This window comes from Bos grunniens, chromosome 21, assembly GCF_055505025.1.
Source record: "Bos grunniens cultivar Pamir isolate PY7600 chromosome 21, Bosgru_T2T1.0, whole genome shotgun sequence".
Classification (NCBI taxonomy): Eukaryota; Metazoa; Chordata; class Mammalia; order Artiodactyla; family Bovidae; genus Bos; species Bos grunniens.
Genome location: NC_141185.1, coordinates 53,980,063 through 54,004,451, shown reverse-complemented (window position 1 = coordinate 54,004,451; position 24,389 = coordinate 53,980,063). Strand labels below are relative to the sequence as shown.

The window sequence follows — 24,389 nt, the reverse complement described above, 5'->3', positions numbered from 1 at the left end:
TCCTCTTTGGCTGCTCAACTTTGTGATGGGGCCTGTGGCTTTAATTTCAATTTACTTATTCATTTAGTAAGCCTTAAGTGAATGTGCCTTTCCCTCTCAAGGAGTTGCATCGAATATGTAGGGGAGTAAAAAGAGGTTAGATATTGTCCCTGCCCCCGGTCCAGTTAATACAGCAGGCATGCACGGGCACGCACACTCTGGCCGCTGTACGTGAGATGTGCCGTAAGGTGCCTTCAGGGGGCTGTAGGAGGAGTTCACAGAACTCAGGTGCGTTCTTCCTGAGACGTGCTTGTCTGGATGTAGTGATCTTTCCTTAGTAAAACCTTTTTGTAACACTTGTGGTCGAAATATTCACTACAAAGTAGGGATGGGTTCAGGGGACTTGTGATGTGCTCCCCAGCTTGATACTCTTTATTGCTTTCACAGTGTGCTGGGCCCTGTGGGAGATCTCAGAATTGCCAGAAATGCCCCAGTTTCCATTTAGGAAACTGAAAAGTAGCATTTACCAAAAGAAGTACAGGAGTCGGGGGAGAGAGTCACAGGCAGTGCTGGTGAGATGTGGGTTCAGTGACCCCCGGGTCAGGAAGAGCCCCTGGAGGAGGGCATGGCAGCCCACTCCAGTGTTCTTGCCTGGAGAATCCCATGGACAGAGGAGCCTGGGGGACTGCAGTCCACAGGTTCGCAGAGAGTCAGATGCAGCTGAAGCAACTTAGCACACATGCGTGTATAAAGAATGGAAGTATTCAGTAGTGTGAGAACCATGTAGGAATTAAAAAGAGTAGTCTCTCTGTTTAAGCATTTCCATTCTTTGCCTCTTTCATGCAGTGATATAGCCACTCTTCTGCTGTTCTGAGAATCCTGCATGCCCTCATCTTGGCCTAAGGACCCAGAGAATTATAACATGGTCTTAAGTCCGCACCGCACGTGTAGTCTTTAGTTGATGGTGAAAATACTTTCCATAAAGTTCAGAACAGAAAATACTATTACGAACACATTTAAAATGTCTTCAGTTCAAGCCTTAATAAGAAGTCCAGCTAAGCCAAATGTTTATTATGTTGATCTTCCTTGTCTGTGTAGCAGTTGGCATTCTGTTCTGAGTCGTCAGACCTGATACATATTTAAGAGTTTTGAAAACCTAATCATTCTGGGGTTGGAGCTTGGAGTCAAACTGTAGTATTAATGTAAGAATGCAATAGATTTTTTGTCTTTGGTTCCTAGATTTCTATTGAGATAGTTAGAAGATTTCTGGAACTGTTTGAACTACTTATGATAGGAATAATTAGAATCAGTGTATAGCTTCCCAAAGTGGACATTGTGGAAAATATTTGAATGTCTAAATTTGACTTGGAGCTTTCACTTACGCGAGATAAACAGTAGTTCCTCCTTATCCGTGGAGTGTATGTTACCAGACCCGTTTGGACACCTGGAACCGTGTTTTGTTCGCTCAGTCATGTCTGACTCGTTGCGACCCTATGGACTGCAGCGTGCCAGGCTTCCCTGTCCTTCACTCTCTCCTGGAGTTTGCTCAGACTCATGTCCATTGAGTCAGTGATGCCATCCAACCATCTCATCCACTGCTGTCCCCATTCACTTCCTGCCCTCAGTCTTTCCCAGCATCAAGGTCTTTTCCAGTGAGTCGGCTCTTCGCATCAGGTGGCCAAACTGTTGGACCTTGGGATAGTGCCAAATCCTATACCCTGTGTTTCTTGTACACACGTGTGATAAGGTTTACTTTATCAGATACAGTAAGAGATGAACAACAGCAATAATAAAATGTCATGGTTATAACAATATACAGTAATAAAAGTTACATGAATGTGATCTCTCTCTCAAAATACCTTATTGTACAGATTTAATGTCTTCTCCATCTTAACTGAGCACTTACCATTGCACTATGCCTGTAATTCTTATAATTTGAGATGAGACAGCAAAACTAGCACTTTTTCCTTGTTCCTGCTTCACAGTTTCTCAGAAGATTGATTCTTAACCATAGATCTTAGCAACTTCAGCATATGGTTTGTTGTTGTTTTTTTTTTTTTCTTCACCCGTTATTAAGTCTGAAACTTTCACCTTTCCGGGCTTCCCTTGTGGTTCAGCTGCTAAAGAATCCACCTGCAGTGCGGGAAACCTGTTTGATCCCTGGGTTGGGAAGATCCCCTGGAGAAGGAAACAGCTACTCACTCCAGTATTCTGGCTAGGAGAATTCCATGGACGGTATAGGCCATGGGATCGAAAACAGTCGGACACAACTGAGCGACTTTCACTTTTTTTTTTTTGCCACCTTTTCATTTAGAGCACTTTATATCTTTGGTAGATCCGAATTGCCGGCATCACTACTCTTGTGCTTTGGGACTCTTGAAATAAAATAAGGGTTAGTTGAACACTGCAAAGTGATACTGAGAGTCATTCTGATAACCAGAAAAGCTACAAAGTGGCTGACGGGCAGGATTTACTCTTCTTGATTGCAGTCTCCTTGAAGAAAGCTGCTGCTGCTGCTGCTAAGTTGCATCAGTTGTGTCCAACTCTGTGCAACGCCATAGATGGCAGCGCGCCAGGCTCCCCCGGCCCTGGGATTCTTCAGGCAAGAACACTGGAGTGGGTTGCCATTTCCTTTTCCAGTGCATAAAAGTGAAAGTGAAGTTGCTCAGTCATGTCCGACTCTTAGCGACCTCATGGACTGCAGCCTACCAGGCTCCTCCGTCCATGGGATTTTACAGGCAAGAGTACTGGAGTGGGGTGCCATTGCCTTCTCCATGAAGAAAGCTAGTCCAGTAGAAAAATGGGCTGAATTTAGAGATACCTCACCACCCCTTTGGTTGGTTTGCAGAAATAGCAAGCATGGGATCATAAGATGTGTAGTGGGGGCATTTAAAGGGCTTTGCTCTTTGCATTGGGATTCTGCCATTACAGGAACCCCAGATCTTCTAGCACACGTTGCTCTCCTTATAGAATCTTAGTGTAGGGCGGCACTGTGGCCTCTGTCACGCAGTCTCTACCCTGTAGTTTGCAAGGAAGTGACTGGAGCCCAGAGTGCTCCATGCTCAAAGGGCTTGCCTTTGTTTGCCCCAAACCCTGGAGCCTGGCCTCTCACTTCCTGCCCACCTCTACCAGCGAGACCACCTCGTCTCCTTTAAGTCCCACGCTAAGCTGAGGCACCCTGCCAGCCTCTCCAGGCCTGGCTCCCTCTGCTGGGGCAGTCCTTAAATAGGACCAGCTCTCCTGGACAGTGGCCCTCTTCTGTTTCATGGAGCCCTTGTGCCATCCCCATACATAGAGAGAAGTCGCAGGATGGGCATAGCTGAATCTGCACGCTGCTTCCTGTGCTGGGGTCATCTGCTGCCCGGGGGGCTCTGCAGCTCTGCCTTCAGCAGGTTGCCAGCTCGTGTGGATTCTTGGAGGCCCGGGCTGGGGCCTGGTGCTGAAATCACAGTACCGGGCCGTCTGGACAGGTGTGCGGGTTGCACCCCTGTGGCCTTCCCCTCTCCGGAGCGTGGCATCTTGATTTTGATGCATGCTTGTCCCGTGTTGCCTTCCCTGTGATTTCATGCAGATCATCATCTACCGAGGCGGGGGATCTTTGGATCTAAACAAGCACGTGTGAGCTGGTCAGGACTCCACGTGGGTCTCACAGTGTTTGTTTCCTGGCTGTGTCCTGGTGGACGAATGGTGTGAGATGGGGAAGGGCCTTGGGCTCCCCTGTGAGTGCCGAGTCCTCCACTCAGGAGTCGCCCCTGACACCCTGGGGAGAGCACAAAGGGAGGATCTCCCTTGCAGCGCCCTTCATCTTTCTGTTTCTATGAAAATAATAATTTCTGGAAATGGGCTTGTGGGCTTTTTCATTTCTGACATCAGTTTATTTCTTTGCCAGCCTTCCTCCTTACTTTGCCACCTCAAATTCTTTTTTTTTTTAACCCAGTCTTTTATTTTGTATTGGGGTATAGCCGATTTTACAATGTTGTGATATTTTCAGGTAAACAGGGAACAGGACTCAGCCATACATATACATGTATCCATCCTCCCCCAAACTCCCTCCCATCCAGCCTGCCGCGTAACACTGAGCAGAGTTCCCTGTGCTGTATGGTAGATCCCTTGTTGGTTACCCGTTTTAAATACAGCTGTGTGTACATGACCTTCCAGAGTCCCTAACTATCCTTTCTTCCCCTCTCTGCCCTCAGCAACCATAAGTTTGTTTCCGAAGTCTGTGAGTCTCCTTCTGCTTTGTAAGTAAATTCATTTGTGTCAAATTCTCACATTCATTTCCCCATTGAATCATCTACAAGCCGAGCACCTTATAGGCGGTGGGGTCTAGAGGTCTTGGGACAAGGGTTTGGCATCAGGCCTCCCCCACCCACCCCCCATGCCAGGCTAGTGGCATGGGTGTCGAGAGAAGAGCCAGATCACCACCTCTGCCCCTGGCTTCTTGAGGTCGCACCAGAACCTTGTCTCGTGTGACTGCCCCTCTGTGGGCAGCAGGACATTCATTCCAGGAGATGTGGGAGATTCTTCTCTCGTTCCACCCGTGAGGCCAGGGCTGGTGGAAGGCCACAGCTTGACTTCTCAGTGGGGGCCGAGTGGGGAGAACGTGTGTGTATCCATGCCTGAGTTCCTTCCTTTTAAACATATATAACGGAAGATTCCAGTGGTAAATGAGACTATGGGGATGTGTTCCCTTCCTACAGGCCTGACTTAACTTGTGCATTTCCAAAACTAAATCAAGCCTTCCATTGGCGAACACCTCCTGTTCTGTGTGTTGAGCTCTGTAATAGAAGCTGGGGGTGCTGTGATAGTCAGATGAGTAGGACATCCCACCCCTCAAGAAGCCGTGTTGGGAGAGGCAAAGGAATGAGCCACTAGTTGGCCCCTGAGGCCAGGGAGCTTAGAGAAGGAGCCGTCTTTCGTCGAGGCCTTTTTATACCCGTGTCCCTGCAGTTCGCTTTGGTGCCATGATACCATCAGCCGTTCAGTGGAGTTCTGCCGAAATGATTCACATGGGGATTTTTCCCCTGTTGACAGCCTTGCTGGCCTTAAAATAAAGAGCCGGTCTTTTCATTCCAGTTCCAGAAAGTGATGCTCGTGTTGTCGGTGTTTTGCCAGGGAACAGTTCCTGTCTCCAGCACCATCGTCCAACAACGCGATGGGCTGCGTTCCTTCCTAGGAGTCATTAGACTTCCCTAATGAGATGATCCAGAGGAAGAAAATAGAGCTCTGGCCCTGCTCCCTCATTAGTGCTGTGTCTGCCTCACATCAAGCTCATTGAATTGTTTTTCTCCTTGCCTGAGACTGTTCTTTCCTCCTTGGCTCAGGAAGAGGGTTGCAGGCCAGGCTCTCTTGACGTGGGACCTTAATGCATTTGCTCTTGCAGCAGAACCCAGTGTACAGGCTGAGCAAAAATCACTCTTTCATGGTTGCCATATAGTGTGGACTGTACTCTGAGGTTTGTTTTGCTTTTTAAGTCCAAAGAACGTGTCCTACAGGCCTTGAAAGAAAGCTCGTCACTGGTGCACTCCACCCGTGTAGCCCCCCAGGCTCGGTGAAGCCAGGGAGGTTCCTGAGGAGTGCTGATGCCGATGACGGACACCTGCCGCTCCTTGTCACCGTTTCCGTGTTTCTCTACCTATTCGCTTCAGTTTTGGTGTCATACTGGAAGCTGCTGTTTGAGCTGTCCTTGGCGGGGTCGGGGCCGGGTGTGGAAACCTCCTCAGTGCCTAACAGTGCTAAGTTTTCTCATCTTTACTTCCCGATGGGGAATTTTTGCCTTTATTGCCACACGTCTATCTCATGGCATGGCTGTTTAGTAAAAGCAAGATAATGCACGCCCTTTCAACACGATAATCTTTGAATCAGTCTTACTGTTCTTTGAAACTTAATGTCCCCGTGGGTTACCACCTGTTATTGGTGGGCAAGCATGAAGGTACCCTGAAAGTGATTGATGTGAAAAGTTGCCTTGATCCTTCCTCCCTCAAGCTAGTTAGTGCTAGCGGGGAGCAGGAAAGAGGGAGGTGGCAAAAAGGAAAGGGAAGATGAAGGAGAGCTTTAATGTGGGGGCTGAGGAAGCAGAAGGATAATGCAGCCTGAGTCTCTCTTCAGCATCTGCAACTGTCCAAGGCATGAAATGGTAACAGCTGTGAAAAGACCCGGGTTGTCTAGTCCTTCTAGCAGTTGTTCATGAACGTTCTTGTAATTCATCACCCCAGGGTAGAGGAGATTATAAAATGAGATATTAAAAAAAGAAGGGCTGGCCGATCCTTGTGAAAAGGATTTTATCACCTAACCAGTTAGCTTAATGGAGGATGATAATTGCACTAATTTAGCTGAGGAAAAAGTGGGAATTGTCAAAATATTTTTTAAAGCAAGATTTTTAACTTTTAGATAGAAACTGGTCCTCAGAGGAAATCTCAATAACTATTGCGCAGTAGAGGCACTGCTGGGCCACCTTTAACGTAATAGATAGGACTTTATAAATATCGGCATCCATTTTCACCAAACAAGTATTTCTTTGGGAACTTCTTTTTAATAAAGGCTAATTAAGACATGTGACAAATGCTTGTCATTTTTACAAGATGGCCTTTTAAAGAGATATAACTCCTCCTACCCCCTGTTTCCAAATGTGTATATGCGCTGATGACCACAGGGCGTAGCAGAGCTGAGACAACTCAACTCTGGCAGCGAGAGAGGAATCTGTGAAGCCTCCTAACGTGCCTTTAGCATCCCTTAGAATTGTGTCCCCAACATCCATTCCTTAGAATTGTGGCTTGCAGCTCCTCATACCACCTGCCCAGGAGTGAAGACCACTCTACAATTAGATGGTAGCTTCTCCACTCTGGAAGCTTGGGCACAGCAGTCTTTTAGAAATGGCAGAGTTTTCAGATCGCTGGAGGTAAAGCCTCAAGTTCTCGAGCTTCTATTTAAAAGTCTTTGCTGTCATATATTTCTGAAATACCCGTGTATTTGACAGGCTTGTTAAATTCTGAAAAAAATTTACCCTCTTCTTGATGGCTTGCCAGCATCATCATGACTCTCATTGGACTGTTTTGTCATAAAGGTGAGCATCACTGGGCACTGGTCTCCCTGGCAGTTCAGAAACTTGGCTGAAGGAGTTACTCATATCACTTTACAGCTTGGTCAGGGCCTCAGTCTCTCAAAAATGGAATTAGCCATATGGTCTATGAGAAAGTGCCTTTCAGGTAAATTTGTTTGCACGTAGATCATGGAAATAGTCTTTTCCTAAAGAGTTTTATTTGCTCTTCAGAAAACCATCTCTGCTTTTCATTCCTGCTGGAGTTTCTCTCAGTTCATCAGCTTCATTCAACATATTAGGGAATTGTTGGTTCCTCACTTCACGTACATAAAACTATAGACATTGGCTTTCATATAGTCTCTGTTTTGCTTTCTTTTTTTTTTAAAATATATTTTATTGAAATACAGTTGTCTTACAGTGCTGTGTTAATTTCTGCTATACAGTGATTCAGTTACATATACATGCATTCTTTTCCATTATGGTTTATCACAGAATATTGAATATAGTTCCCTGTACTATAAAGTAGACCTTGTTTATCCATTCTGTATCCCAAACTCCAGATCAGCCCCTCTGCCTCCTACCCACCCTCTCCTGCAACCACAAGTCTTTCCCTATGTCTGTGAGTCTCTCTCTGTTTCACAGATTAGTACATCTGTGTCGTATTTTAGATTCCACGTGTAAGTGATATCCGGACATTTGTCTTTCTCTTAGTTACTTCACTTAGTGCGATAATTTCTAGGCCCATCCGTGTTGCTGCAGGTGGCATTATTTTCTTTCTTTTTTATGGCTGACTAATATTTCTCTGTGTCTGTGTATGTACGCAGACCACATCTTCTTTATCCATTCATCTGTTGATGGGCATTTAGGGTGTTTTCCATGTCTTGGCTCTTGTGTATAATGCTGCTATGACCGTAGAGATGTCTGTATCTTTCTGAAGTCTCGTTTTGTCTGGGTTTATGTCCAAGACTAGGGTTACTGGACCTTATGGCAAGTCTGTTTTTAGTTCTTTGAGGAACCATCATACTGTTTTCCACAGTGGCCGCACCAAACTGTGCTTCAAGCAGTGCGGGAAGGGAAGGTTCCCTTGTCTCTGCACCCTTTCCAGCGTTTGTTATTTGTAGATGTTTAGTGATGGCCGTGCTGACCAGTGTAAGGTGTGGTACCTCACTGTCGTTTTGATTTGAGTTTCTCCAGTAATTAGCCATGCCGAGCATTTTCTCACGTGCATTTTGGCCATCTGTATGTCTTCTTTGGAGAAATGTCTGTTTAGGTCATTTTTTGATTGGTTTGTTTATTTTCTGTTGTTGAGTTATATAAGCTGTTTGCATATTTTGGAAACTAAGCCTTTGTCCTATTCCACAAACTGTCTTTTTGTTTTGTTTATGGTTTCCTTTACTGTTCAAAAGCTTATAAGTTTGATTAGGGCCCATAAGAGTCATATCTTTAAGTCTTCAAGTCTTTAAGCCATTTTGAGTTTATTTTTGTGTTTGGTGTGAGGGTGTATTCTAACTTTATTGATTTATGTGTGACTGTCCAACTTACCCAACACCATTTGCTGAAGAGACTGCAAGCTAGAAAACTTTTTCATCCCAGATTCCTTCATCTTAGCCCAAATTAAAAAAAAAAAAGTTTTGGTCAAATTTAATTTGTCCCTTCAAACTTCTGGTTTAAATATTTGTGCCCTCATCTTCTCTCACCTGGGCTCTTTGGTTTCCTTAGCACTCATTTCTTCCTGCCTTACAACTCAGCTGTTCTTGAACTTTTTGGTCTCAAGATTTGTTAATACTTCAAGAAGTTATTGAGGACTCCAAAGAAATTTTGTTTATATGAGTTATATCTATAAGTATCTACTATGTTAGAAATTAAAACTGATACATTAAAATATTAATTCATTCGCGGTAACATCGGGGCTTCTCTGGTGGCTCAGACAGTAGAGAACGTGCCTGCGAAGTAGGAGACCCGGGCTTGATCCCCTGTGTCAGGAAGATCCCCTGGAGAAGGGCATGGGAACCCACTCCAGTATTCTTGCTTGGAAAATCCCATGGACAGAGGAGCCTGGCTACAGTCCATTGGGTAGCAAAGAGTTGGACGTGACTGAGCGAGTAACACTTCCACTACTTCACTTTTCAACAGTAGTAAACTTACTACTTGTTAACATAAAGAGGATATTTTCATGAAAAACAACTTTTCCAAAACAAAATTAGAAGAGGTGACATTGTTTTACTCAAACTTCTGGCTCAGTAGAAAACAGATTCTCACATCTCTTACACATTCAAGCCATTGCAATAGGGGAAAATCCAGTCTTTCACAAATACAGTGCATGAAAAGGAAGGGAAATTTTAATAGTTTCTCACAACTTAAAAAATCACACAAGTGATTTTCCTTAGGACAACAATCATACTTCCATAACAGAAGGATTTTATGTCAACTTCCCGTTGTCACATAGTATTAGAAAGATGTGTACCTAAAGCTTGAAATTGAATGCTAGTAATAATGTTTACAGCTTCCTCAAGGATGTTCTGTGTGAAAATGTTGTTTCTTTTTGTTTTTTGTACTGTGAAGAAGTACAGAGTGCTGATTCACTTTGGTACCTCTGCCTTAATTTGTGCTGAGGCCTGTCAGTGCAAATGTCAGTACAGCAAAGGGGCAAATGACTGTGAAAATAGTTTCGACCCCACGGGTGCCCTGAAGAGGCCTCCAGGCCCTTGAAGGTTTTGCAGACCATATGTTGAGACCCACTGCTCCGGGTCATGTTAGAGATGCTTGCTGAACTTAGTGGTGTGGCAGGGACTTCACAGTCCGGCTCCTTGGATTACTTGGACGGTCCCGTCAGCTCTGCTGTTCCACAGGCCAGCTGCCAGCCATGCCAGACTCCTCTCTATCTACCAGGTATTCAGAGTGAAATGCATCCTGGGAACCTCCCTGGGTGCTTAGTCTTTGATTCTTTGAGACCCTTCTCGGAAGGGCTGTGTCATCCTGCACCACAGACCTCTTGTGTAGCCTCCTCTTTGCTCTTGGTGGAGCTGCTAGGAACCAAGAAGCCTGGCAGTACCGCCCCTCCTGCCAGGGATGCTCTCTTAGCCATTGTTAGGGACCTGCCACAGCGTCCCACGCACGATGGGTGTTTATCATGTACGATGCCTGGTGGGTGACTTAAAAGAAGAAGGAACCCAGGAAGTAGTTTGACAAGGCATATTTTCTAGTTAATTGACAGGTTTTTTGTAAGTATGACTTCACTGAACTGAAGATTATACTTCACTTATCAACATCTCTCCTTAGGGAACTGTTAAAACCTTAAGTAGTTCCCTTTCTTTTGAAATTTGATTTCCTGTTTCTTTGGGTTTTTTTTTCCTCAATTTTTTCTTGATTTCCTATTTCTATGGCAAATATATTTGAGGCTTTTACATTTTGTTAGTACAGCTTTAAAAGGCTGATTTAATCAGGATGCCAGGAGTTGCAGCTAAAAATTATGTGGAGAATAGGAAGTTTCGCATTGATAACCCATTAACACGAGTATTTGGGATGGAACCTCTACATAGAATTGAGAGTGACCTTTGTAGTAACACAGAACACAAGGGTTTTCGTAGGGTTTATCAGTGTAAGAATGACATAGAGCCGTTAGAATTCAGACCCAGGGGAAGTCTACTTGTATGAAAGAGAAACAGTAACCGCAAGCCCATTACATAAATTGTGCTCTTCAGAATACTAATGCTGTTGCTTCCCAGGTGGCTCAGTGGTACAAGAATCCACCTGCCAATGCAGGAGATGCAGGAGACAGGAGACACAGATTCAGTCCCTGTGTAGGGAAGATCCCCTGGAGAAGGAAATGGCAGCCCACTCCAGTATTCCTGCCTGGAAAATCCCGTGGGCAGAGGAGTCTGGAGGGCTGCAGTCCATCGGGTCACAAAAGAGTTGGACAGGACTGAGCAAATGAGCACAGACGCAGTGCTTATTGTTAGAACATCCTCACAGGGGAGGCCAGAGAGAAGGGTTAATAATACTCTTATATGTACAGACTGCAGGGACAGACGGGGCCAGGCCTTCCGTGTCCTTCCTGCTGAGTGCTGGGAGCGCACGAGGTTGCCCTAATAGTACTTCATGTTCTTACCTGTTGCTTACACTGTCTCCACAGGCTCCCTGGTTGGCTAGATGTGCTACTCTTGACACAGTGCATGGCCAGTCAGTGATATGCAGTATTCTGGGGCGTTAAAGTTACATGCACAAACACTCATACACACACGCATGTGCGCACGCCTGCATACACACATGCGTATCTTTGGAGAAAGTATCAAAATGCTTCCATGAAGCTTGGTCCTGAATTGACTGTTGTGTACATATGTTTATATAAATTGTATACATTTATTGTATACATAAATTGTATATAAATTGTGTACATTATGTTTATATAAATATGTATAAAATACATAGTGGGATATCAGGTGAAAACTATGAACAAATGAAATAATAACCCTGAATTAATATATATTTAGTTAGATAAATCTCTAGCAGGGATGATCTTACAGAAGCCACCCAAACTGCAATTGTTTTAAAAAAAAAAAAAATTCAGGGTAGGCAGAGGATTCTGTTCTTTTACTTACTGATTAATTTCTGACGTGTCCCATTTATTGATGAGGTTTAACTAACACCATCTGTTTGTGTTGACCAGAGCAGACATCTCTTTGATACAGGAGTGCATGTTTCTGTTTCAGAAATCCATGAATTATGTAAATTTATGAATAAGGAGCTTCTGAATCTAGGTTGCCTGCCCCAGTTTGATCTGCTCCGAGAATGCGTGACCTTCCCTCAAAGTCCCTCTTCAGACAGAGAGGTAGATACTGTTTCATTCACATGGGAACTGTTTGTTGAATGCTCAGTAAGCCCAAGAAACCTAGGAAAGCCCAAGTAAACAGATCTCCTGGTCCAAGAAACTTGTACCGCAGAGTCCTAAAAGACGGTGATAACCAGTGTGTGGGTGACTTAAGTGTGGTAGGAGGGCTAGCACAGTTATGATAGGGTTGGAGAAAGGACAGGCCAGGTTTTTGACTGAGGTGGTCAGTGGAGGCATCGGGCTGTGATAGCACTTGAAGGTGTCTTCTGACTGGTGTTGCTTCCGTGGGGAGAAGCTCGAGGGAAGGAGCATGGACTCAAGCAAGTGTCTCGTCTCACCTGAGCACAGGGGGTGAGTCTTCTGGGGGCAGGTGAGGGGAGAGACCCTCGAGGCTGGCGTGGTCCTCAGCTTTCCTCCCAGTCTCCTCTGAGAGCCACGTGCTCTCTGTCCCAGCGGTCACTGGTATTTTGGCCGTCTGGAGGGGGACTGTTCAGGGACATTTTCAGTTCAGTCCAAATTGGGCACTTGGGGATTGGCCAGGAAAAAACATCTATAAATATCTGTCTTTTTCTTCTTTCCCTTACCCTCACATGAAGAGGCTTTTTTCTTTTTTTCTCCCCCAAGGCTAACTCTTACATCTGGGTTCCCAGTCCTGTCTTGACCTTAAAGTTTACAGAACCGCTTCTCCCTAAAACCGCTTGGCTTTCAGGTTCAGATAGTGAGACATTCCTTTAGTCTTAGCTTCCGGGGCAGCTCCCCACCTTCTCCACTTAGCAGAAGAACGAAAGCCTGACTTTTCCCTCTGGTTTGCCGTCTCGTGATACACAGTATTTTCAGAGGGAACACGGTGATCTGAATCAAAGCAGAAGCGTTGTTCTTTCAGCTCTACCTTGAGTGGGATGTTCAGTTTCTGCTTTTTTCCTATATGCACCCTCCTGTTGTTGTTGTTGTTCACTTGCTAAGTCGTGTCTGACCCTTGGTGATCCCCTGCACTGCAGCACATCAGACTCCGCTCTCCTTCAGTGTTTTCTGCGGTTCACTCAAACTCAGGTCCATTGAGTCGGTGATGCCATCCAGCCATCTCGTCCTCTGTCTCTGCCTTCTCCGCCTGCCCTCAATCTTGCCCAGCATCAGGGTCTTTTCCAGTGAGTTGACTCTTCTTTGCATCAGGTGGCCAAAGTATTGGAGCTTCAGCTTCAGCATCAGTCCTTTCAGTGAATATTCAGGGTTGATTTCCCTTAGAATTGACTGTTTTGATCTTCTTGCCCAGGGGTCTCTCCAGAGTCTTCTCTAGCACCACCATTTGAAGGCATCAATTGTAAGCTGACTTAGATACCTCCTTAAAAAAATAAGGCAAAGATGCAATAATAAAAATAAAACTATCATAGCAACTAATACTTACATAGTATTCACGCCACAGGCATGAATATACAAAATGCTTATGTGTATTCTTTTTTTACTGTATGTCTTTTTATTTTTATCTCCCGTCAGTAGTGTTAAAAAGTAGGTTTTCTTCTTGGAGGGTTTTTTTCTTTTCCCTTTGTTTTGTCTTTTCGACAGTTGGTATAAAAAGCAAGACAGTTGATATAAAAAGCAAGTTATACTTCTTCATTTTTTTTGGAAGGCATGACTGTACTGGGTTTGCCTGGGAGGGCCAAGGGACATTGTCCATGGGAAGCTGAGTCACTTTTTGGCTCGTCTGACTGACTCTGCTGGAGCTGTTCTTCACTCTGTGAAGTGAAAAATAAGAAGAAGTCAAGTGATTTCCTAAAGCGACACTTTTTCATTTTTGTGGGATTCACATTTTTCCTAAAGGTGTGATTATTCTGAGCACCAGTTTTCATGTCTGGCCAGGACTTCTGTCCTTTGTGTAAAAGCTCTTCCAGATGGCTCACCTTTTGTGTATAACACTGACCAAGACTTCTCTCGTTTACTAACTAAATCTGGTCAGCCTTTTGAAAAGTCCTAGGATTATGATTGTGGCAGGAAACGGATGTATAATCAGTTTCTCCTCTAGCTCTCGGATGTCTAGGACCAGTTTTGGAGAGACTGGGAGAGATTTAAGAAGTACTCGGTTGCCCTCAGCATGCTACTTAGAGAGCAGCGTGCAGCCGCAAGGAAGAACACAGGCTGGAACTCGTGACAGCAGTGCAGCGGTCTGAGGACACCATGGTTCACAGTGCAGAGTTATAAGGAGAGTCAGAGGTGGCAGAGAGCGTGACTGTTAATAGAAACGTGGGAAGGTGGAGAGACCAGGTAGGGAATTACAGAAACCACAGTTGTCCTAAGAACCAGGGTCACTGAAGTAGGAAGAACCCTCACATCCTACTTGTGGAAGCTCGAGAGACCAACTGTCTACTCATCTTGAGGACCGACAGCAAACGAGGTTGGATAAGGATCATGGCGTGGTATCCCCTCGAACAGGAGACTTGAGGAGGCTAGAGACTTACAGATTTTCTGAATTACAGTGCAAATTGTGCCGCTTCCATGCTGTAGCACCTCTGGTGGCTCCCTGTGGCCTCTGGGTAGCGTCTCGACTCTTTAGCCGGGCATTGGGTGCTTCTGAAATCTAGGCTGTGAACGCTTGTCCAGACCAGTGTCACAGCACTGTCTTGAGTCTGATGCAGGTAACGGACGGCTTGCCAGTTCTTGGTCATACCTGCTGCACATCAGCACTTGTACCTTCAATCTCTGTCTGCATCGGGGTTGCCTGCCTCCTCCCTCCCTTTTTCTTTGTTTCTGTCCCTTCATGTTAAACCACCACCTTCATGAAACTTTTCTGCCTGGTCAGCTCAGCCAGAGCTCTGTACTCCTTGCTGAAATCTGCGTTTCATCTGTACTACCCAAGTTTTCTCTTATGTACATTTCATGCCATGGTCCTTGGTTTGTTTCCTTAAGGTCCCGAAAGCGTCTCATCCATCTGGACATCTCTCGTGACACCTCACAGAGCCCTGTAACTGCAGCCAATACTTAAGTATTGTCGAACAGATAAATAATCTTGGCTGATATTAGGTAGTTGGCTGCTAGTTGGCCGTGGCACGCTAGGGATGACGTCGTCCCTTGGGAAACGATGGTCTACAGTTGTCAGTGCTGTTTCCCTGACCTCATTGCCTTTGTTTTATGAAATGAGGTCTGTTCTTATTTTCATAGATGATCATATGGAAAGGGAGTTTCTCAGTTGTTGGCCGTTCCCTTCTGTTTCCATTTCCTTGCCAGACACCGTCCACCCTGCTCTGTCCTCAAGCAGTAGTTTTTGTTCATGTTCCTGACCAAGACGCAGTCCGTCCACTCAAGGGTTCTCCTTCGGTCTCTGACACAATCTCTCGGACAGAACCGACATAACGGGCATAGAACTCACCTTGTGTCAGCGGTCCTTTTTCTCTGCTGATGCTTCATTTCCTTCTCAGAAAGGTTTTTACGCACTAAAGTGTATTCCCAGGTTAGCCATCCTGTAGCAGCCATTCTTTAAGGATTCGTTAAGGCACTTTGTCTGAAGAGTAAGATGTCTCACGAGATAACTGGAGGAAGTGGAGTATATGACAGAACTTAGAATTTCCCCTGTGAAATGGTAGACATTCAAAAGAAATTGCAGTTCAGCCTTCCTCACTCCACTACGGCCCCAGAACTTGCTCTCCCCAACCAGGGTCCACGGAGCATTCACAGAGCAGAACCCCGCTCTCTTATGACCTGACTTTCTCGCAGCATCGGGCTCTGTTTACCACTCTTGCGCTCTGGCTCCTCGATGTCACACCTCTGCATTGATTTCCATCATCCGTGTGCCCATCCCAGCTGTTCTCCTACGCCCCAGACACAGACGCTGATGCTCCATCTGAAGGCAGATGAGCTTATGGTAGCCTGGGAGTCCTCTAGTTGGGCATTTCTCACACACATTGTTTTTACTATTTAATGTCCGTCTGGTTCTCTATTATATTCTCAGTGCCAAACATAGGTGTTCAGTGAATATTTGTCTCATGATTGAACTAATTTCAAAAAGCTTGTTGAAGATTCAGGACAGTGGCTCGTGAGACATTATAGCGACCACAACAGTATTCTTCCATGTAGAATTTGTTGCTTGTTTAAATGGCTGTTGATACTAAACTTGCCATTTTTGGCATCTGTAGCAGTCTAGGTTTTTAAAATATTAATGTATTTTAAAGCCACATTCTTTGGGACCCTTTGAAAATTCTAAAAATGTTAAATGTTTACAAAATACCTAGTACACTTTAAAGAGGAAAATGTATAAAGTGGGGTTTACAGTAAAATCTCGTGATTATAGTATAGAAGAGGCCTGTTTTGATATGTCCAACAAAAAGGTGTGGGAAGTGACTTACTTCACCACAAGCTTATATTTGTCTAGCAGTGTGGTATGTCTGTTGAAAAGAAAGGCAGTTTGATCTTAGTCGTCCCAGTGTACTCAGCACCAGAGGGTTTTTGTCTTGGTGTTCGCATCACACAAAGGACACCCACTAACTGAAGGGCCCTCAGTCGGGTACCCTGTAGCATGGGGAGCAGTTGTGGGAACCACGAGCCAGAGGAGAAGCTTTGAGGAGGGTAGTGAGTCATGATGAGTATCTTCAGATACTCATTTAAAAGCTGCCATAAGAAGTAACTTATGTTTGTTCCCTGGTGGCTCAGAGATTAAAGGGTCTGCCTGTTTTTGTGGGAGACCTGGGTTCGATCCCTGGGTCGGGAAGAAGGAACTGGCAGTCCACTCCAGTATTCTTGCTTGGAGAACCCCATGGACGGAGGAGCCTGGTGGGCTACAGTCCACAGGGTCGCAAAGAGTCGGACATGACTGAGCGACTTCACTTCACTTCACTTCATATTTGTTCCCAAGAGGAAAACTGAGAACAGTACAGCCACTCATTCTGAAGGAGACCTGGAGACAATTGTCAGTAAAACTCTTCGTCTCTATGCTGGATGTGTGCATTCTGATTTTTGTAACATTAACATAGTGAGAAGCTATTTAAAAAACTAAACGTCAAGTATTAAAACGATGGCAAAGAAGTTGAGTCCAGTTAGTGTAATAATACACTTTTTCTACCGGTACTTTCTAAAATTAGGAACCATTTGTCATTTTTATTGAAAAAATAGTCTTTTTCTGTCCTTTTTCATTTTTGTAAAATCAGATGTGAAAATGCCAATGATTGAAAAAAAAAGAATGCCAGTGATACGAGAAGTGAGTTCTAGTTTTGTTTCCTGAAACTTTGACCTACGTTTTCTCCCTGAGAGTTCTTTCTTTCAGTTTAGGGGATTACTCAAGGCAAAATAAGATGCATGTGGAAAGAAAAATTTCTCAAATCGAATTTAATGTAGACTCATTCGTTGTGTGACCTCGTTGTGGTTTAGTTGCTGAGTCGTGTCCAACTCTTTGCGACCCCATGGGCTTTAGTTCACCAGGCTCCTCTGTCCATGAGGTTGATGCTCCAGGCAAGCATGTTGGAGTGGGTAGCCATTTCCTGCTCCAGAGGATCTTCCTGACCCAGGGATCAAACCTGCGTCTCCTGCGTTGGCAGGTGGATTCTCTACTACTGAGGCACCAGGGAAGCCCACATGGCCTGATACACCCGACTTAAACTCGATGGTACTTTTCTGCATCTGTAAAGTAGACAGTGACATTTCACCCTTTAGCTTTTTATGAAGAATAAACAAAATGGTACATGTGGGTGCAGGTGGCACACAGGAAGCACTCAGTAAATGTTATTAATAAGTCTTGCCTCCAGAAGACCTGTCCTAGAGGTTACATTGTCCATCACCACTTTTCCAGACGAAATCTGGTCTGGATGTCTGCCTTTCTCCCCTCCTTTTTCCTTTTCTATCATCAAGCTGCTGGTAATTTTAGTAAAATTTAACATTTGTGTGCTTGTTCCATGAGACCTGTTTTCCTGTGAGGTGCACAGGTTGGTGAAGAGACGTTTCTAAAGCTCTGTCTTGCTCTCTTCCATCTTAATTGCTTCTTGCTGCTGCCATCAGCTAACTTGTGTTCACATTTCTTCTTGGAAAAGGTGAGGAAGGATTAAAGCAGAGGGACTGCCAGGTAGAATTGCTGGTTGGCTGGTCACCGCCCTCCAGGTCTTCCTAGTCCCCTTTCCTCTTTTAACCTTCCTGCAACCTCCAGAGCTGGGCGTGGCAGAAACGCAGGGGAGGGGGCCTCTGCCTTGCTCTCCTGCATCAGCAGCGCCTGATCAAACACCCAAACTGAAATGGAAAAGGAAATCCTCTGTGGGCGCAGTACAGTTGCTATAAATCCTTCTCATCTTCTCTCAAATACTCAGGTATCTTATATGAAGCAGACTTAGTTTAAACAGTCTGGAGTTGCTCAAGTGGAGGCTGTTAATAAGAAAAAACAGTATAAATGTTTTATCTGTATTTTAGTAAATTTTGCCACCAACAAGTTTGTAGGTCTTGATGACTATTTTTAAGTTAATGAAATCATAGATTCGTGAAAATTGACGACTCTGCTAGTCGCTTCCTTCCTTTTCATTTCATGTGAAAAGTGGAGGTGGGAAATATAATTATGCAAGAATACACTGCATGTTTTCTACAACAGGTTTTGAGAGAACTTCTCAATTCCTTTTTCTTTCTCCACTGCACCCACATCCTGTGAGTTATTTGGCAAGTGATAAAGATTTGTTAGTCTGGGGCTGACCATAGCAGATCAAGAAGGAACTTCAGATATGACCTAGTGTCCAGCCCTTCTCACTCCCCAGTTCTGGAAACCTAGGTCCAAGAGTCAGTCTAATTATCCCAGGGTGCGCAGTGAGATGTGACAGACCTAGGGATGGAAAGAACCTTTCATATTCACCTTGTGCTCCTTGCAGAGACACATAAACATGTTAAATTGATCATTGGTGTGTCTTCGAGCCAGTGACAGGCTACCGCTGTATGTTCAAACTTTGAGGTTACAGAACAGATGTTTCAGCAGCAGCAGACACCCCACTCTCTGACCACAATGTTTACTGGCCTTTGTGTTCTGTTTGGGTCCTCAGTATACCCACTAGATGGTGTCCTATTTCAGAAACTTCGCTATGGGGCTGCAGGTAGGGTTCTGCCCTCACTAAAAAGCAGCCAAATAGCGCTGACCCATAAGAACGTTTAAATAATTTGGATAAGGTGTTAGATCTTGGAATTAAATATCGAAGGAAAATTTAACTCACGAACAGAAACGCTCTAGTTAAAGTAAAATTCATAAAAATATTTTTATACTTTGTTTTCTGGAATCTTTAAGATACATCAGGCCTGTGGTATGAACAGACTTTTAGCACTGGTTGCTTCTATTGAAGAATGTAGGCCTCCTTGCTTGACTTTGAGTAAGCTCCGGAAGTTGGTGGTGGACAGGGAAGCCTGGCCTGCTGCAGTCCATGGGGTCACACAGTCCCCACGACTGAGCGCCTGAACTGAACTGAGGCCTCCTTGTTGTGGCTGGAGTGTGGGATGGAGGGAGATATAACTAATCTTGTGAATAATTACTATTGTGAAAAGAGGTTGTAAATAATAAACGTATTTTACTCTTTAAGTTCCCAAAATTAAAGGAAAAGAGACATATCCTCAAAACGAAGCTTCATAGGTCTCAGCTTTGATTTGGAAATAAAACGATTGGTTTCTGAGTTTCAAAATCCTAACAGAATAACTGCTCGGCAGTTGCAGATGTTTTTGATAAAAACTTGGAACTGTCAGATCAACAACGAAAGCGCAGGACCGCAGACTCTGTCTTCTGTGGCGAGTATCGAACGGATCCAGAGGGACAGCAAAGCAGGCTCGTGTTCCCCACCCAGGGCATGTGTTCCCTGCCCAGAGGATTTGTTCTCCAAGAAGGAACAGAACACGCAATTACCGTTCCAAATCCTCTTAACATGTTTATGTGTACCAAGCAGCTAGGAAGTCTCAATTTCCAGCCTGTAGCGCAAAGCCAGCATCTCAGCAGAAATTAAAAAAAAAAAATTAAACTGTCTCAAAACGGTAACCTGAGCCATTTCAAACAGTTGTATTACTGTGAAACAGATTTCTTTTAAATTTCTTGAGGGCAGAGATTTTGTTGTTTGTTTCTCTTGTTTGCCTTTGTTGCAAGGCAGCATACATGCAGATAACAGAATGCAGAGTATCTGTTCAATCAGTAGATTATCTGCATTGAAGTCAGTAGTTAGACGAGACTGGGAATACAAAGGCTTTATGGTGATTAAAGCATCTATGATCCCTAGGGAGAAGCCTGGGAACCTTGGAAGCAGGAAACATTTGATTCTAATTAAAACAGAAGGGAGCGGCAGTGGGGAATAAACCATGTTGAGGACAGAGGGGAGGCGGCTCCGTCTTTCTGTGGGGAGGAGGGAGAGTTCTGAGTGACAGTTTGGTGAAAGTTCGTACAGGAAAGATAATAAACCATCCATTTTCCCCTGCACCAAAACCTAAAGGATCTTTCCATTCGTATCCTAGACCACATAGTTTTCAAAGTCGCCGTAAGTCGCCGGCCAGGTTCCCACCCTTTGGGTAAGCCCGAGTTAGAATTTTATTTACAGCTTTCTACTCTCTCTCCAATCATCTGTTTTCCATTGTCACTCATGAAAAGCAACATCTGGTTCACTGTCCACGTTGGTAGCGTCACAGCGCGATGCTCGCTGTGGGCGTATGGGCAAGGGGAGGGCCCGTCTGCCCCACCCCGTGGATGAGACTGGGATGGACGGGCTGCAGGCTTTGAGCTGGTTGAGCCACAGCTGCCGCGTGTCCGGGGGAGCAGGGAGGTGCGTCCTAGTGGGGTTTGCTGCCTCGCTCTCCTTTGAGCTGGTCAGCCACTTGACGGCCTGGCCAGAGGGCATGGTGAGTCACCAGCCCATCTCTGCCTCTCTTATTGCTCCTGGAAAGCCTCTCCATCAGCTCTGTTAGTGATACTGATGGAAATTTCGGTATTAAATCTCTTCTCCTTTTGCTTGTGGCGTTGGAGCCCCCTCACCCACACTGGCAGGGCCAAGCCAAGGACTCCGCCTGTGGCCCCTTGAGGGAAACGTCAGCAGCCTGACTCTCCTAGAAGGAGAACATCCTTTCAGTTTTTCCATCTCCACTCCCTGCCACCCCCACCCGCCCGTGTCCTCCCCAGTTCTTTCTCCTCCTTTCCCATCCAGATCATTTCTGACACCAGCGAGAAGATGAGTTCTGGGGCAGGTCCGCCTCTGATGATCGTGGCTAGGGTGGGGCCAGAGGGTGGGCGTGTGGAGTGACAGAGCCCCCGCGGGCTCGGTCGCGAGAGGGGGAGAAGGCCCTCCAGGGGCTCCCCTTGGCCCCGCCAGTGCGGCTGACACGCGTGCCCGTGCACCGGTCCCTTCTCCTCGTCACTGGTCTAAAAGCACCCCTCCCTCCCACCCACCCCATCACTCCCTTCCTCTCTGCAAAAAAAAAAAAGAAAAACCTAACTGCCCTCTTGATCTCTAAGCCTTGCCGGCCACTTCCGTAAGCCCTTGTGGGTCCTGGAGACATGTCCCTGAAGGCTCAGGCTAGCATTTTTCTCACGTTAAATCACTGGTTTGCGCCTGGCAGGGTGCTGCAGCGTGCGCCCGGGGCAGTGGCCACTTCCCTGACTTTGGGGGACAGAGAAGCGTGTCGTGCTCGCCTGTGGTGTGAAGGATACCCGCCCCACCACCCCCCCATCCCCACGCCGCCCCGACCTCACCCGGGGCGCGGCTGGGGGTGCTCTACAGAGCCTGTTTCATAGGAAGCAGCGGGAGAGGAGGAGGAGGAGGAAGCCGGCTGGAAAAGGAAGCTTTGTTTTTCTCCTCTTCGTCTGGGGATGAATCATGTTCCCAGCACTGCCTTTAGGTTTTCAAGCCTCGAAGGCTGCTGGTGCTGAGCCGAAAGGGCCAGTCGTGACGTTCCTGAGGGAGGGAGGGAAGAGGGGCCCGCGCCCCAGAAGGGAGGGAGCATGGGGGGGGAGGAGTGGGCTCTTTTTTTTTTCCTTCCTGCTTTCACTCCGCTGTCATTAGACTTTTCAGCTGAAATCAGAACCAAGCCCTGCTGCCTGGCGAGCAAGAGGCTGACTAGAGACTCTTTCTCTGAACAGAATCTCAGAATTTCAGTTTGCTTGCTTTTTTTTTTCCCTGTGAAGGAAATACTGCTTTTCCTTGCTTTTGTTTTTTAAGCAAGAAGAGGTTTTCATGAGAAAATTTTGTCCTGCCATCCCTGCAAAGTAGAGCTGTCTTCCCTTCTTCTCTGCTTGTCTTTTCCCGACAAGGCACATACTGGATTTTTTCTCGCCTGCTCTGGGCTGTTCCCCGCCACGTGCGTCGGCCGGCATGCGTAGCCCGTTAAGCCTTCATTTTTCTCCTGGAGTTATCGCCCGTGATGGAAACAGTCTGTGCTTCTCTCTCCGTCGAGATCTGACTAAAGTATAGCATCCAGGGGTGATTACTGTGGATACTGTGAGTTGGGCGTGCATCACCCCGGGGCTCAGGCACTGCCAGGAAGTTCTCCGTCCGGTGAGGGACTTGGGGTCCTGTGTGGTTTGACCCCCTCGAGGTTTTCTTCATAGAGGAGTCCGGACGGCAGAAACCCCCTCCGGCTCCCCGCGAGAGGTTCAGACCTGGGGGCTTGCGGGAGCACCCCGACCCCCCAGGTTACGGTGGGTCCCGCCCCTGCATCTCGTGTCCTCTCTGCTGCGTTTGGACAAAATGTACGAGCGGCACAAGAGGCGCTACAGCCTGTGTGACATCTCCAAGGTGGACAGGACCGTGGATGTGGTGCTGCTGAAGGTAAGGGCCTCCCGCAGCTGCCTCCTGCCTCTGAATCCAGTAGCTGGGGCCCTGGCCACCCTGTACTGGGAGAAGAGCTGAGAGGTGTGTGTGTGTGTGTGTGTGTACAGTGGGGATTGTGGAGTTGGGTTGGTGATTTTAAGGTTCCTAGCAGAATATCCCACTCTAGTGTTCTTGCCTAGAGAATCCCAGGGATGGGGGAGCCTTGTGGGCTGCCATCTATGGGGTCGCACAGAGTCGGACACGACTGTAGCAGCTTAGCAGCAGCAGCAGAATATCTGACCAGCAACAATGGGGACTTAAAAATCATCGAGTCACTTAGGTGTCAGCGTCATTTTACTTGCTTTAAAGTGGGTTCTTCTGCTCAAGAGAACCTCCTACTCTTGTAAATCGCAGGTGGAGCACTTCACCGTCAGTTGCTCTTTTCCAGAGAGGCCTGTCCCCAGCGTCCCCACCCCAGGCCCCATCTGTAGAGGCATCATTATCTGTCGGTCTCTCCCGGTCTGCCTCTGTCTCCCAGTCTGTCTTTTGCCTGAGTTTTTTTTTTTTTTCCTCTTCTCTTTCTGTTCTTTTTTTTCTCTCACAACTCTTGGGGGGAAGATAGTACTTATTTCCTTTGGAAAGATCTCCACTCAGTCTGTTTATCAAAGTGGCACAGTGGCCGTTTTGGCTTGGTTTGACTGCTTTACAGGTCTGGCCTCTGACTGTTAATTGCTGTGTTTGTTTTCTCCCGTTAGTGATGCTGGCTGTCTCAGCAGGATGGGGGCGGGGCCTCTGGCCAGCTAATTGCTCACAGAAGGCATCCTTGAGTCTAAAATTAGTAAGAACTCCTCCAGCCATAAGGTGGGAGTCTGGGAATGTTGGACGACTCAGGGAGCACTTTTTGGAAGTTTAGCCATTTTCTGGCAAAGGCAGGGGAAACTGGAAACCAACCAATTGCTTCAGGGTTGCCAGAGAACCTCAGTACCTGAGCTGATGAGGGTGTGGAACCAGGGGAGTGCAGGCACAGGAGGAATGTATTGTTCCGGGCAGGGAGGTAGGGGTGCTTTCGCATTGATTGACCAGTTCAGTTTATTACTTGAGACTCCCTCGTTTTTTCCACTCATCCATTGAGGCCAAGCATGGCTCAGAAAGCTAGACACAGATGCCAGTGAACTGAGACCACCCTTTGGGACACCGATGAGGGGCTGGGTGGAGGGGTTGTGATCCTGGGGAACTGCCGTCTGTCCGCCATAATCTCCATCATCTGGTGCTCTGACTTGCCAGGCCGAGGCTCAGAGCAGTGGGCAACTTGGCATTTTGAACTTGATCCAAGATCTTATTCATGTTAGTTCCTCTGAAATGTGAGCTCCGCTATGAAGTGACAGTGATGTTTTTGTTTTTGTTGTTTCTGTCCTCCTTTGTTTAGAAGAGTCTAGTTGTTAGGACCTTTACGAGCTTGACTCTTTATGACATTGGGCTTCCCAGGTGGCGCTAGCCTGCCTGCCAGTGTAGGAGATGCAAAAGACGAGTGTTCAATCCCTGGGTCGGGAAGATCCTCTGGAGAAGGAAATGGTAACCCACTCCAGTGTTCTTGCCTGGAAAATCCCATGGACAGAGGAGCCTGGCGGGCTACAGTCTATGGGTCACACAGAGTCAGACATGACTGAGCGCTTTGCATGCTTTATGATGTTCCCTGTCTGGGGAAAAAAGGGAAAGAGGAGAGGGAGGATAGAAAATCTCAGTCTTAGTGTCACAGGAATGTGGTGCATTTAATACCGTGCTGAAATACGTAATACTCTCCACTCTCCCAGGCATGAGAGCCCTTAGT

At 46.2% G+C, this 24,389-nt stretch overlaps 1 protein-coding gene across 47 annotated transcripts in view; it reads left to right on the top strand.

Annotated features, from left to right (window-relative positions):
• The window catches only part of AKAP13 (A-kinase anchoring protein 13), a 322,778-nt gene that overhangs the window by 186,286 nt on the left and 112,103 nt on the right, over window positions 1-24,389 (top strand). For 3 of the 47 annotated variants that reach the window (XM_086364757.1, XM_086364755.1, XM_086364753.1), the window contains exon 1: window positions 21,403-22,579. The exons of 40 other annotated variants lie outside the window; for them this stretch is intronic. In XM_086364757.1, coding sequence (XP_086220883.1) covers window positions 22,499-22,579 — 81 coding nt within the window. In that variant the 5' untranslated portion in view covers window positions 21,403-22,498. Of the gene's footprint in view, window positions 1-21,369; window positions 22,580-24,389 lie in introns of those variants that run through there. 4 more of the 47 variants (XM_086364751.1, XM_086364748.1, XM_086364759.1 and 1 more) reach the window with 2 other exon arrangements.